The sequence below is a fragment of the Eucalyptus grandis genome, chromosome 4, assembly GCF_016545825.1.
Source record: "Eucalyptus grandis isolate ANBG69807.140 chromosome 4, ASM1654582v1, whole genome shotgun sequence".
NCBI classification, from domain to species: Eukaryota; Viridiplantae; Streptophyta; class Magnoliopsida; order Myrtales; family Myrtaceae; genus Eucalyptus; species Eucalyptus grandis.
Window position 1 is genome coordinate 14813601 of NC_052615.1, and position 14437 is coordinate 14828037.

Here is a 14437-nt window from a genome sequence, read left to right on the forward strand (position 1 = left end):
AGATTATTCATATGGGCTTGTAAGATAATCAAGGGCTGAGTAATTACTGGGCAAAATGATGGGAATCATGCTCGCTTCTGTAGAAAAATGAAAAGGGTTTCCATTGATCATTGTCCATAAAAGGGTTCATTGATCAGTTTGCCTGACTCAATGTAAGATTTTAAGTGGGCAGTTGCCATAGTTGACTGGAAAGAACGAATGAACCGTACTGCAGACGCCAAGTGTATGTGCTCTCCAGTCTCCAAGGCGCGAGGCAATGGAAAAGTTGTGTACTTGGCTTACCAGAACAGTAACAGAATGCATCATCATTCTTTTGGAACTTGGAAACCCTTTCTTTAAAAATATCTATAACTATACATATACATGACTCAAAATTTATATACCTACATGTTCCTAATCAATGAAGCTCTGTTTTAATTTTCCATAGCTTCCTTGACTATAGTGAATTTTATTAGAAGTTTCCCATGGAAGGATGAAAAGGATACTTTGGACATAGAACTACAAACAACCTATCTTACGGTTATATGTGTTAAAATATTTAAATAATACATCATACATTCATCTAATAACTTAAGCTTTTAGAATAGTTAGTCATGATCCTACAAAATCCCACATGATATTAGATTTGAAGATTATGAGGTCAAATCTTTTTTTACCCCATTTATTTACTCAATTAAATTTCTATGCTTAGTTGTTAGTAAAGAGACCAGACTAAGCTTTTAGGACAATCGTAGTAATCTCACAAAGTCTCACAATAGATATGATTCAAAGATCTCTTTGTACATTCTTGTTTTTATTTGGGCAATGGCTTGTTTCTGCCCTTTTCACAAATAATTATTCTTCTTTTTTAATATATATTCTCAACATGCTTTTTCCTAATTTTATTCTTATGTAGTTTGACTTTCTTCGTACACATATCGCCCATTGGGATATTATACTCTTCTTGCATATAGTTATGATAAATCCACCTTAGCATAATCTCTTACATTACCAGCTAGTTGTTTCGCTTTTCCCTTTTGATAAATTCTGTTGGTTGGTCTAAAATCTATACTTTTATATTAAATGTGTTAGAAAATTGGGGATGGAGAGGAAAATACAAAAAATTTTGAGATAGCAAAATTTTAAACTTCTTCTAATGGTCAGTCTAAAGAAAAAGATGAAGCGAAAAAGGGTGAATATTTTAATACTGAGAAGAAAAGGTATTCAGATGCTCATTTGCACACAATAATTAGAGAATCTAAGATTAGAGAGCAATACGAATGGACATGTTCGTCTATTTTTTTACTCATCAACTAAGCTAAGAAACGTAACTTTTCAGATTTGATCGGATAAAGCCAACCACCAAAAGTCACGAATTATTTTCGGGAATTTAAATAAGTTAACATAAACCCCAAAATAAAAATCAAATTCACCCCCTTAAGTTGCTAGAGGTTAGGGATGAGCATGATTTGAAGGTACAACCTAGAACTAAAAACTGGACCCCTGGAAAATTATTTGGTTTCAAGTTCTAAGATACGCATGATAAGTTACAAGTTTCAAATATTGGAAAACCTACTTCGATGGGTAAATTCGAGATTCTAAGTAGGTGGATTGTGGAACTTGAAACAAATTTTTTTTTTTTTTTTATCAATTTATATCTTCAAGTAATCCTATAATATTTCATAGTACTCAATGATAAGTATATACTTTATAACTATAAATCTGAGTTTTCATTTTATGGTTAAAAAATTTACTTTGTTGATATTTCATACTTTTCGTATGTTTAAATATAAGTTGTGGTCGTATGTGATGATTATTAAATATAATGATTCATTGCAATTATTTAATTAATAATACATGTGGAATCTGAATATAACTGGAATTTGTGATACATTAATTTTTAGATTCCAGAATATGCAAGTGATATGGTAAAAATTTATAATGAATGTTACTTTCGGTTATGGAAATCGTCAATTTATGTTCTTTTAGAAATTTTAGGATCCAAAAGATTAGTTTTAGGACTTAAATATACATTTAAGACAAGTTTTAGGACATGGAATTGACCCTAAAACGACTTGCATTGCAACTTTGAAAGGGGGTCCGACCCTGTTGTCGCAAACGAGACAACCCTTTCTAAGGAACATTCCTCTGATCCGTTCGTGGGAAAAACCGACACGGCATGTCCTCAGTGCTCCGGCGACTCCACGGCGTCTTCACCGGACGGCCCAGACTCCCCCGCGTAGACCTCGGCAAACAATGCGACCTCCAGAAGCTGGTCGCCGAGTTCAAGCAACTCTCCGAGTCGGCCGAGTTCCGTCGTAGACGTGTCCTCTACGAGAAGACCGTCCAGCGCCTTGCCAAGCATCGGCGGTTCGCCTTGATCGAAGAACTCCTCGAAGACCAGAAGCAGTACGTGGGGGCTCCAGCGAGAAGTTCGCGGCCCGTTTGATAAGTCTTTACGGGAAAGTGGGCATGTTCGAGCATGCCCAGAAGCTGTTCGACGAAATGCCTAGCCTGAAGACTGACCGCTCGCTGCTGCACCTGAATGCCCTTTTGGCCGCCTGCGTTTGTTCCAGGAAACTCGATAAGGTCGACCAGATTTTCCGGCTGTTGCCGCAGAAACTGTCGCTGGATGTTGATGTTTGCACTTACAATACGGTTATTAAGGGTTATTGCCTGATGGGGGCTCTTGATCCGGCTCTTTCATTGCTTGATGAGATGGAGAAAATGGGGATTGGACCTGATTTAATCACGTTGAACACCCTGCTCGAGGCTTTTCAGGCAAATGGCAGGTTCTTGGAGGGAGAGAAGATGTGGGATCTAATAGTGAGCAAGAAATTTAACCCTAGCATCAGGAGTTACAATACAAGAATTCGCGGGTTACTTTCGCAGAACAGAGTCGCCGATGCCGTAAAGCTGTTTGATGAAATGCGGGATAAGGGAATCGAGGCTGATACTTATAGCTTCAATGCTTTTATTGTCGGGTGTTGCCGAAATGGAGACTTGATGGGAGCCAAGAACTGGTACCGCCGGCTCATGGAGAGTGGATGTGCTCTCGATCGGGTGACAATATCTGCTCTCACTCCTTTCCTTTGTGAGAAGGGTGACTATGAATTGGCTCACAGGCTTTGTATCAAGGCCATAAATAAGAAGTTATTTATTGGAACGGATACTCTGCAGTATGTTGTGAATTTCTTGGTTCAGGAATTGAAGGTTGAACTGGCAAAAGAGATTGTGGAACATGGCAAGGCGCAGAAAAAACCATATGAACTAGAATTGCCTCAAGCAGAGTAACGGCAATTTTTCATGCTTTCGATCTCATGGTTACTACTTGTCAGATTCGTTTCTCCGAATGGTGCTTGCTGGCCTCAACCCTCAATATGTGGTGTCATAGATGACATTGCCTCAGCCACTAGGCCATGATAAAGTAGAGCTCATCAAGCCTTGAGCGAGACTGAGATCTAAGGCTTGGGAGCCACGGATCTCAAGATTGTTGTCGTCCCCGTCTTATCGACGAGGGTGGTGATACAGAAGAAGGTGTAAGGGAGAGAGAAGGCCAATCGGGAGAGAGCTAAAATTCGAAACAGAGGGGCCGCTGCGGCAACATTTGGAGGAGCAGAGCACCTCGGACTGGATTTTGTGCAAACAAGTTTAATGAGGATGAGGCAACATTAGACTCGGTGAAACCTCAGAGCCGAACATTTTTTGGGACACTGTGAGTCCGTATGATAACGCTTAAGGGAGGCGATTATGATGTTCACTTCCTCCCGAATTTCTTTTTTGATGGCTAACGAGTAGGGTTCTTGTAAAGTTAAATAAATCACTAGATGAAAAGACCCCAAAAGCCAAGGTTTTCGAAGTTGGATTAGGACGCATTTCTTTCGTTCCCTCGAGTTGTCATGTCTATGGATACAGGAAATTTTGCCTCAAGAAATTAAGAAAATAATGTTATTGTAGGTCCACAAATCCTTTTAACGTGTTTGTTCGAAAATCAAAGTCATCTCGCCACACGTCGTAGTTTAATTTTTCTTAAAAAAAGGGCTTCGTACCATATACATACATACATATATATATATTATAAAATAGTTAGTTCTTTTGTTAAATTGCTTCGTCATAATGGCCATGGAGACACCACAATGCCTATTCCAAAAAAATTAGGGCACATATATATCGCCCTCCTATTAGCATCAAATTTTGCCCCTACATTTTACCATTGGATCGAAATGCAAAATAATCATAAGCATCCAGGTTGAGACATGTTGCATTTTCCATCGAACAGTAAAATATTATAAGGGCATGTTTCCTCCTGAAATTCATAAAATCACACCTTTTTTCGTCTAAGTAGCTAGAAAATCGAAATATCCAAGCTCGAACTTGTAAATAAGAATGAACTCCAGCCTAATAAACTCAAATACTAAGTATCTTTCTGGTATTGGTATTTTCTTTTCATAACCATGACCTGTCTTCGAAAAAAATTAATAAAAGTAAAATGAAATTCGCGAGCTAACTTGTCGGATATAAGTAGTACAGAGTTCGAGAGCTCCATTCGACAAGATAATTAAATAACTCGAGTTCGAACTAAATTCGAAATTAGACGAGTTGATCTCAAATAATCGTGGATCGAAAATTAGCTAATTAATTGACTTGGTTTTTGCCATTGCTTTGCAATTGCAGCTAAACTCAAAAACGGTTCTAAAGCCCTTCCTCTGAAGTGTCCGAACCTTTATTTTCAAAAAAGAAAAAAAAAAAAGTGTCCGAACCTTTGGCGGAAGCGAGCGCCGCCCCATCCATGTCTTCCGTACTCCGCCGCCTCAGCGGCGTCTTCGCCAAGCCGCCACCCCGCCCTCGCGTAGACCATCTCGGCGGACGACAAGACCTCCGGAAGGTGGTCGCCAAGTTCAAGAAGCTCTCCCGGTCGACCCACTTCCGTCGGAACAGCGTCCCGTACGAGAAGACCGTCCAACGCCTCGCCTACCACCAGCAGTTCGCCCTCATCGAGGACCTCCTCGAGCACCAGAAGCAGTACGTGGCGCACTCGGGCGACAAGTTCGCGGTCCGCCTCATCGGCCTCTACGGGAAGGCGGGCATGTTCGAGCACGCCCGGAAGCTGTTCGACGGAATGCCTAGCCTATCATCGCGGAAGCCCTCGCTGGTGCACCTCAATGCCCTTTTGGCCGCCTGCGTCGATTCCAAGAAGTTCGATGAGGTCGAGGGGATCTTCCGGGTGTTGCCGGAGAAGCTGTCTCTGGACGTCGATGTTTGCACTTACAATACGGTTATTAAGGGCTATTGCCTGATGGGTGATCTTGATTCTGCTGTTTCGTTGCTTGATGAGATGGAGGGAAAAGGGGTTGAGCCTAATTTGATAACGTGGAATACCCTGCTTGAGGCTTCTTATGGAAATGGCAGGTTATCGGAAGGCGAGAAGATATGGGATTTAATGGTGAGCAAGAATGTTACTCCTAGCGTCAGGAGTTACAATCCAAGACTTCGTGGAGCAGTTTTGCAGAACAGAGTCGCAGATGCTGTTAAGCTGTTAGATGAAATGCGGGATAAGGGAATCCAGGCTGATACACACAGCTATAATGCTTTTATTGTTGGGTGTTGCCGAAATGGAGACTTGGATGAAGCCAAGAACTGGTATCGGCGGCTTGTTGAGAGTAAGTGCAATGTTGATCAGGTGACGGTATCCGTTCTTGTCCCCTTGCTTTGTGAAAAGGGTGACTATGAATCGGTGCATAGGCTTTGCATCAAGGCCATGGATCAAAAGTTACTTCGTGTAACAAATACTCTGCAGAATGTTGTAGATTTCTTGTTTCGGGAATGCAAGGTTGAATTGGCAACAGAGATTGTGGAACACGGCAAGACCAAGAAGACACCGTATAATCTAAAATTGCCTCAAGCAGGATAATGGTTTTTCTCGCATTATGCACCAATCAACTGTTATGGTTACCAACTCAAGACTTCATTTCCTCGATGGTCTTTGCTGAGCTCAACCCTCGATATGTGATGTTGTGCATGGCATTTTATCAATCAACTAGGCCACGGTGAACGAGGCCAAAGCATGAAACAGGTTCCTGTTATTGAAGAAATGCCTTTTACTTTCACTGTTTTCACTGATTTTGTTGTTGTTGTGGAGCTACAAATTGGTATTGACACTGTTGATAAGACTATAGAGTCTTGACTTCCTGGGTTTTGAACTCTTCGGTGTAACTGTAACTGAAGCATTGTGTAATGCATAGAGTTTCAGGCTATCACGCTTCTTGAGTTCCTTTCAGCAACAAAGCTGAGTGCTGCTGGCCATATGTATTATGATTCTTCATATTACCTGGCCGAGGTGAGTCAAGGGCTCTGATTCACGGGCTCATTCACGTTGGGTGCATGGCATTTCTGTCTTCGCTATCTAACCTTTGGATTGTTGCGTTGCACTGTCCTGATGTCTGAGGGCTTCTATTGAAATAAGAAGTGCCCGTGGTTGTGACGTTGCATGCAACCCTTTGCTTTTGCAACAAATCTTTATCTTTCGTGGGATTTTTGCTGCCTATTTTATCAAAATCTTATCTTTCATAGATAAGAACACGTTAAAAGATGCATCTGATTTCTTACTTGGAAAACTTGTGGATTTATTACCTAACAGGTCCTTCGATAAGATCAAGGTAATAGTCTGAATTTTTATCTTCAGTCTATCAATTAATAAGCTTTGATTGGGAGGCTTAGCTGTCCGGTACAGCAAATTGACCATTTTTTTCCCTTGAAATCAGAAAGCAATAGTTGGACTATTACATGATTATTTTCATTTAATTTTGTGAAATTCCTTTTACAAAACTTAGTGTAGGACCTCAAAATAATTGATTGAAGATACCCTATCATAATATATATATATATATATATGTGTGTGTGTGTGTGTGTGTGTGTGTGTGTGTGTGTGTGTGTGTGTGTGTATGTATACATTTTTACGAAAACACAAATTAAGTTGCACTCTATGATTGGATCCTCTCCATCGTATGGCCCGAGTGTTGGAGGTTTGTTTATAAAAATAAATTAAGTGCATTTTCCTTGTCCCACATAGGAAAAGTGAGAGGAAGTGGGCCAATTAATAAGTGTGGGGTTTTCTTTGTGTACTTAAATGAATGATTGGGTAGGGCTAGACCACACCATACCTGCGTGCAGGTGTGCGATTAAGTGCACGCTTGTGCTTTTTGTTTCTTGTGAAAATTAGCTGGTGAGAACATTCCTCACACTTTGCATGCTTGTGCTTTTTGTTTCTTGTGAAAATTAGTTGGCGAGAACATTCCTCCCTTAAAATAGCAAACTGACTTGCAGAAAAACAGCAGAACTAGTTCTATGGATTTTACGAAATTTTCTAGATGGAGTTGACTTTAAACCCTTCATGAAAGATGTAGAACACATCTTTAGGAATAACATATCAAAATTTTAGAACAAACGGTCGAGATTCGTTGTGAAATGATCCTTCTTCAGTAGGCACTTAATCTGGAAGTTGCTGCAGAATTTAGGGGTAAAGACAACAAATTACTGTTCTTTATACAATGAGATATAGGGTTAGGTTTCTTCATGAAAAATGTTAATCTATGTCTCTTCTATAACATACTAAAATTTCGTAGCATTTTGATGAGATTTGATGCACTTTCTGCTTCTGTGATTGAAACTGCCCTTGTCAGCTTGTATCCTGTCTTGATCTGAGACTGTGCAATAGATGTTGTGCTTCTTTACCTGATTTTCATGGCATATAGGGAGTCTAATGATCATGTAATAATAGTTAGTTTGTATATGAGCATGTCTCTTCCGTAATTCGAAGTGTGGCCATTGTACGATTATTAATTATGGTATGCGTGTGCAATGAGTGCAACATGAATGAAATGCTGTATGAGCATGAGTGCTGCTTATAGTGATTGTGTGCTCTTGAGGTCTCATGCATGCCGTGATGTGATATAATTCAAAGGTGTGATGTGTGGAATGTGAGAATTAAATGAGTAAGAGATTTCCATTGATATTGAGATACTGGTGATGCCCCGGGGTGGGACGTTTATGCTATGTGATCTTGGATGCCTCGGTTGAGTGAGATATTAGGATGCCTCGGAGTTGAGATGTCATTATGTGTGATCAGGGATGCCTCGGAATGAGATGCCCCATGCTGTGTGATCTTGGGATGCCTCAATTGTGTGATACTGGGATGTCTCGAAGTGAGATGCTCATGATAGCAATATCGTGAAAGTCCGGACGTGCGATTCCGGAAGTGACTTGATTGGGTTGGCTTGTGTTCTGGTGGGTAAACTGATTGAGGGTGGACTTTGATAGACTCACTATAATATAAATTCCACTTAGCGTGTGAGTTCGTGTGTTGTTATCACATCTCATCTTAGTTCAGATTAAGAGCATGAGGCATACATGTGCATTTAGCATGTTTGTTACGAAGTGACTATTCATATGACATTTTAGTATTTATTTAGTTATATCTGTGACAATCTTGCCTTAGTATGTTGAGCTATTTGATTGTATTCTCTTGCTTTCTTTGGCAACTGAGGATTCTCTAGCTTAGGGTCTTATTATTTCTTTACTGGGCATTGCTCATTCCTTTCTATTTTTCAGATCATTAGTATGGATGTACCACTAATCACTCATTATGGGGTGGTAGCGTACATTGATGTTTCTTTTCACGACGTATGTGACCCAAATATCAAGTTGACCTGCACGAGATATGAGGCTACACTTTGGATGGACGATGGCAAGGTAGACTAGATTCCTATGAGGTTCATTGCTTGGTTCATAAACCATGAAAGGGAGCTGTTTAGCTGTTTGGCCCTCTTTAGTTCGACGCTAGAGGACCTGTAGCTGGGACAGGAAGTGCTTAGGCACCCAGATCATGATGAAGCCGAAGAAGATGTCTTTTGTTTTGCTTTTTGTTTTTGTTTATGTTATTTTTGGTTTTTTTGTTTTTTATGAACGTGGGCTAGTGTAGGGGGTAATGAAGTTAGGAACCTCTCTCACCCTTTCCCTAGCTAATTACTTACACTTTTGTTCATGAACATATAAATATATGTTGTGCATTGATGAAGGACTTGTAAGTAATCCAAATCGACGTATGTAAGCCCGAATGGTTTTCAACAAGAAAGTTAACGAAGCTTCTCATAATCCTTATATATGTTCTTAGTTGGATTGTCTAATGCTAAGTGATTGGATTGTCTAATGCTAAGTAATAGGATTGTTACAGGGTGATCGTGTGTTATAAACGTTTCAAATCATAAAATATCCATGTTATACATGCTAACCAATTAGGTTTGGATGCTATAGTTCGATAATTGAAACCAACAAGTTATGTCATGATAATAATCTGTATAATTTCCACTTGCACTTAGTATGTGACACTGCTGGGACGTCACAAAAGGTCTCCTCTTTGATCACACGCAGTAATCACGACACAAACTACCAAACATTTGGCACATGCTTCACATGCCTTAAGCTAAACAAAACTAGAGAGCAAACGCCAAGGCAACTTCGTGGTCCCAAATAATATGATTGAAGGGATTGATTGAAGGGATTGACCGGGTTTGGCCAAAGAATAAAGGGGATTAACTGAAAATAAATTAAATAATAATAATATGATTGAAGGGATTGACCGGGCTTGGCCAAAGAATAAAGGGGATTAACCGAAAATAAATTAATCACTGTTTGTGTTTGGTAATATGTCTCGAGATTGAGCTCATTGAATGAAACCCAACCAACATTGAAATGTGTGGAAGCACGGTCCACATCGTGCGTACGCTGGTGGTGTCCTCAAGGACAGTTAGACTAAGCTTTTGGTTGAGTTCTGTTAAGAGCAACTAAAGCTTTGAAGTTGCAGATTTTGAAAATTCTTGTTGTAAGTTTTGTTTAACTTTGCACCTAACTAGAAGAAGCTTTCTGTCACGTCAACTTTTTGCATTCCTTTGGAGATTGATTTGTGAAAAAGTATGAGGACTAAATATTGTGTGAGTTATTTTGTATAATTGGAAGCTCAAGAAGGCTGAAAGTGTTTGAGTGACATGACTATGATTGTAACATACTTTGTGTCGCTTGATCTATATTAAAATCTCGTATTGGTGAACTTGTTGAGTAGGTTCAGTCAACTGAATCATAAAAATCAAGTATTTGGTTTACTTTTTATATTTTCTGATTTATTATTGTTCGATCGCTCGTTCTTTCGTAACAATTTCGTGCTTGTTTGGTCATTAACATCTTGATGGGGTTCAACGTGAGACCGGTAGGGCGTCCGTGCATCACATGAGATTTAGACATTATTTTTTATGCCTTGCTTTAAGATATTATGCAGCAAAGTCGGTCAGTATGTTCCCTTTGATTGAACTATCTGATTTCTTTAATCGAACTTCCTTTTCATAAAGAACAATCTAGTATAAATTCGAGATGTTTCTATAGTGCACGCGTACATATGGATTTTCATCACAGTAATTTATCTTTTATTAATGGAATTTAATTATTATTATTATTATCATCTTCGCTCATTTCATTATGCTTAAGTTTTTGTTCTTGGTCATACATTATTCTGCTCAACTTAGAAGGCTAAAATGATCGTCAAACCAGTATTTATGTGTACACGTTTCACCGGTTACTGTCTATGTTGGCATGTCTTATTAGACTAAATCTTGATTTCGTCTTAATTAAATTTAATTAGAGTGGCCTTTAGCGGGACTCCAATTACGTTCGACCACGCAGAAGCCTCGATCTTCGCGTGCATCTACATTGACCTTTCTAAAAGTCATGAACAGGAATCATGTTTTGATTAGTAGATGCATCGTTGATTGGGACTTAGTCCCGCGTGAACGTCATTTGCGTATGCACAAGCGGATGGAGAATTGCGTCAACGATGACGTGTTCGATCATGGACATACTCCATACCATATTTACGCGTTATACATAGGGGACGTTGCACGTCTGCGCGTTGGTTTTAATCCCTCGGGAACCTAGAGCTTGTGAACTATCAGGGACGATTATTTGACAATTCTATCAGACATAGCATTGTTTGGCTCAAAGCAAGTGGTATTTCTGGTTGTGATCATAGCCAAACAGCTAGAGAATCTTCTCCTGCAATTTGCAGAAATTTTCCAAGTCATTTAACTGTCCTCAAATTGACTTAAATCATGTGTTTGAGATGAGTTTTGCGAACAGAACTCTTAACAAGCACTTTTAAATTAGAGGGCAAAAGCCACAAAAAGTCTTAAATTAGGCCTACTATAATATATTCACCCTAAACTTAATTCTCTAGTACAAAAAATCTCAAACTTGTACCAATTGGACACATTTACCCAAATTCATTAAATCTCTGGTACGTGGAAGTAAACTCCTCTCGTACACTTTACTTAGGTGTCCAATTAACTAATCAATAACTGATTAATGGTGACTATTAAATAAATTTATTTGCATGTTTAATTGAACAAATTAACATTGAGCACCAAGTTGTGATCGGTAGAATTTGGAAGAGGATGTGTTAATTCTTTGGACTTAGTAATCTATTAGCTTTCCCCCAAATGGTTCACTTTCGGGAAGGTCGCAAAATGTTCTAAAGATTGAATAATTCCTTATTGAGTAGACGCAATGATGATTATTTTTCTGATGACGACATCTGAGCCCATGAAGAGTTAAGATAGTTATGAATCTAGGAGATCTGTCATTGCATGATACTATTTGTCTCCTTACTTACAAATAACTACTAGAATAATCAACTACATTTTTTAAGTCACGCAAAATGGCAAATATTACATTCTTCAGGTCAGGGACCTTTTTTCTTGTACTTTGCGGTCCGTGTTTTGAAAGTCGAATATTTTCATTATTGAATTAGCATATAGATAATATGTATATCAAATTACTTATTTACCCATATTTACTTTTTAATTTTTTTAATCTATCCTAATCGAACTCTCAACTCACTTTCAAACATTTGTTCTATTTCTTCGCAAATTGCGGGAGTCAAACCCCACACTTAAAACTAAACGTTTTCATCTCTAACTCCTTTGAAAAGGTGAGGAATCAAACTCCCCACCTCCCTTTCTCACGTGGAAAGGGCGGCACTTGCAGCAAGCAACATGTAAATGACATGTATCTCAAATTACTTGTTTACATATCTGTACTTATTTAGTAGACATCACGGATAGAGATTGAGTTTTTTGAGAGTATCGTAGTGGGCGATGGATATGGAACAAGTTCTAAGTTGCCACGAGAGAAGGCTTTCTTGACTAGACCATTCATTGAATGCTTTCACCTTCCAACAAGCATTGAAGACTTGAAAATTGACATCAATAAAGTTGTTTTTTTTTTTTTTTGGAAATCCACCGTTAAAAAAAGAAAGAAGCCATCACAACTCCTAAATTTTGTCCATAGTGACGCCAATACCATAAATAAAACTTCATCGTCACTAATACCGCATGCTTGTACGAGTAGCCCAAAAATACCTTCTGTCATATTGCCATCAACGATGGCTTTAAAAAATCTGACGTGGCGTCATGCACGAACAATCACAAGGATATTGGGCTGACGTGATTTTAGCTTAGTGCAAGACGACATTGTTTGTCAATTTGTAGGTTTGGATATGACTTATACGTATTAAAATCCACTTGACCCTCAAAGTATACAACTTGTAAAAGTAGGTGTATATTTTGTTTTTTCAAAAAATGGACCTCTATGATAAATTGCCGCATTGGCCATTTTTAGAGCCCTCAAACTGACATAATCCATGAAACAACGTCTTTTGGCATAGATGAAAGCAGCGTCAAATCCACATCTGCTCCACTGCTCGGCTATTGTCCATGAAAGCCACCACTTTGGAGTTTTAGCAGCCATCTAGTGATGGCGGTTATTCTTATTACACTAGTACATGTTTAGGGATTTTTGTGACAAAAAAAAAAAACTTTTCATATTGATGTCATAGCTAAAAAAGTTTGGAAGCGCCACAGATACAAAGACAAGTTTGGGACATTACTATCACCGTACATATAATTTAGAATTTTTGGTGGAACTAGCTCATCATCTTATATTTTATATAGCTGATCGAAGATGCTGGAGAGAAGAGTCTCAATCTGCACATGATAGCCTCGTTAGTGGACCCGATGAGAGTATTTTTTCCAACCATAGACAACATAAATGCCCAGCAACCAGCAAGCTTTTCCCCAACTTTCTCGCTGACTAGCAAATTTAGAGGTCCCTCTGCCATCTCCATTCAGAGGTGAAACCTAAATGCTTGCCCAGATCATTTACATTGCTTACATCCACTATTGGGTGCAAGTCGCTTCTATCATCGTCAGTGACATTACTGGAGAAAAATATATTTTTGACTTTTTCTTGTTCACTCTTCGCCCCAAGGAATCACATAAAAGATCGAGCACTTAAGCTAAGAGTCCGACAAGTTTCACGATCCGCCTTACAAAGCAGATAGAGATCATCCACAAGGAGCAAATGGGTGACAATCGGCACCTTTCGGAAGCATCAACTCCTGTTGACACCTAAAATTTTAATTAGGTTTAATTAGGTTAGGTTTTAGATAACAAAAACCAAATAAGTAGCAAAAACAACAAAAAAATAGTAAAAACAAAAGAAAAGAAAAACAAAAGCAACCCCCCATTTTCTTCACGTGGGCTTGTGCGGCTTGGCCCCACCCTCCTTCTCTCTCCTTCTTCCCTCTTCTTCTTCCTCGCTCCATCTTTCTCCGCCTTTATAGTTCACGCGCGGTGGCTGGCGATGCGCGCGAAGGACGGCCTACGGCCGAGGGGAGTAGGCCGACATCGACCGGAGAGGATAAGATCAGGCGCCATTAATGTCGAGCGAGCTTCGCTGGAAAGCTCGATGGGACACCGGTTCGGCCGAGCGAAACCGGTGGGTAAGTCGGAGGCCGGCAACCGAACCCCTCCGTCGACCGGAGTTCCTTCGCCTATAAATAGGTGGCCGCAAGCATCGTCGGAGACTGTGGCGAGCTCGGAGATCCTTCACTGAGAGACATCGGGAAGGGTTGAAGGGCGAGCGCAGGAGAGAGCTCAAGTCGCGAGCTCAGCCTGCCTTCCACCGAGAGACTTCGGGGAAGGCCGGCGGCGAGTGACTTCGAGAAGGTCAGATCCGGCCGGTGGAGGCTCGGATCTGGCCTGAGTGAGGAGAAATCAAGGCCGAGGAGGGTCCGGCCGAGTAGATCTGGTTTTTTTTTGCTTGTGTTGCCGCGGACGCCGTTCAAGTCCCGACGCCGTCGCCTCGAAGGGTTTGTTGTTGTGTTTCCCCCTGCAGAGCCATTGCCGTGATCGATCCGCCAAAGCCGCGCCGGATCGAGAGGCTGAGTTGCCACCATCGTAGCCGCCGCCGTCGCCACCGTTCGCCGTTCAAGTTTGCCGTCACGGACGGTGTAACGTGAACTCACACCGCCGTCAAAATCGCGTTATCGCCGTCGCATTCCCCCTCTTGGACCACG

General features: G+C 40.2%; 2 protein-coding genes across 2 annotated transcripts; both read left to right on the forward strand.

The window, feature by feature from the left end:
• The first annotated feature begins 2451 nt into the window (after window positions 1–2451).
• LOC104441156 (pentatricopeptide repeat-containing protein At3g13160, mitochondrial) lies at window positions 2452–3273 on the forward strand. The gene has a single exon (XM_010054164.3). The coding sequence runs from the start codon at window positions 2452–2454 to the stop codon at window positions 3271–3273; it is 822 nt and encodes a 273-aa protein (XP_010052466.2).
• A 1415-nt stretch (window positions 3274–4688) lies between these two features.
• On the forward strand, window positions 4689–8872 carry LOC104442755 (pentatricopeptide repeat-containing protein At3g13160, mitochondrial). Its single transcript, XM_039311068.1, has 2 exons — window positions 4689–6052; window positions 8587–8872. Exon 1 carries the CDS (start codon window positions 4769–4771, stop codon window positions 5888–5890), a length of 1122 nt encoding a protein of 373 aa, XP_039167002.1. The 5' UTR covers window positions 4689–4768; the 3' UTR covers window positions 5891–6052; window positions 8587–8872.
• The last annotated feature ends 5565 nt before the right edge of the window (window positions 8873–14437 follow it).

What these genes read in the sequence shown, in the direction of transcription:
- LOC104442755 (XM_039311068.1), top strand. Translation starts at nt 4,769, where the DNA reads ATGTCTTCCGTACTCCGCCGCCTCAGCGGCGTCTTCGCCAAGCCGCCA.
- LOC104441156 (XM_010054164.3), top strand. Translation starts at nt 2,452, where the DNA reads ATGTTCGAGCATGCCCAGAAGCTGTTCGACGAAATGCCTAGCCTGAAG.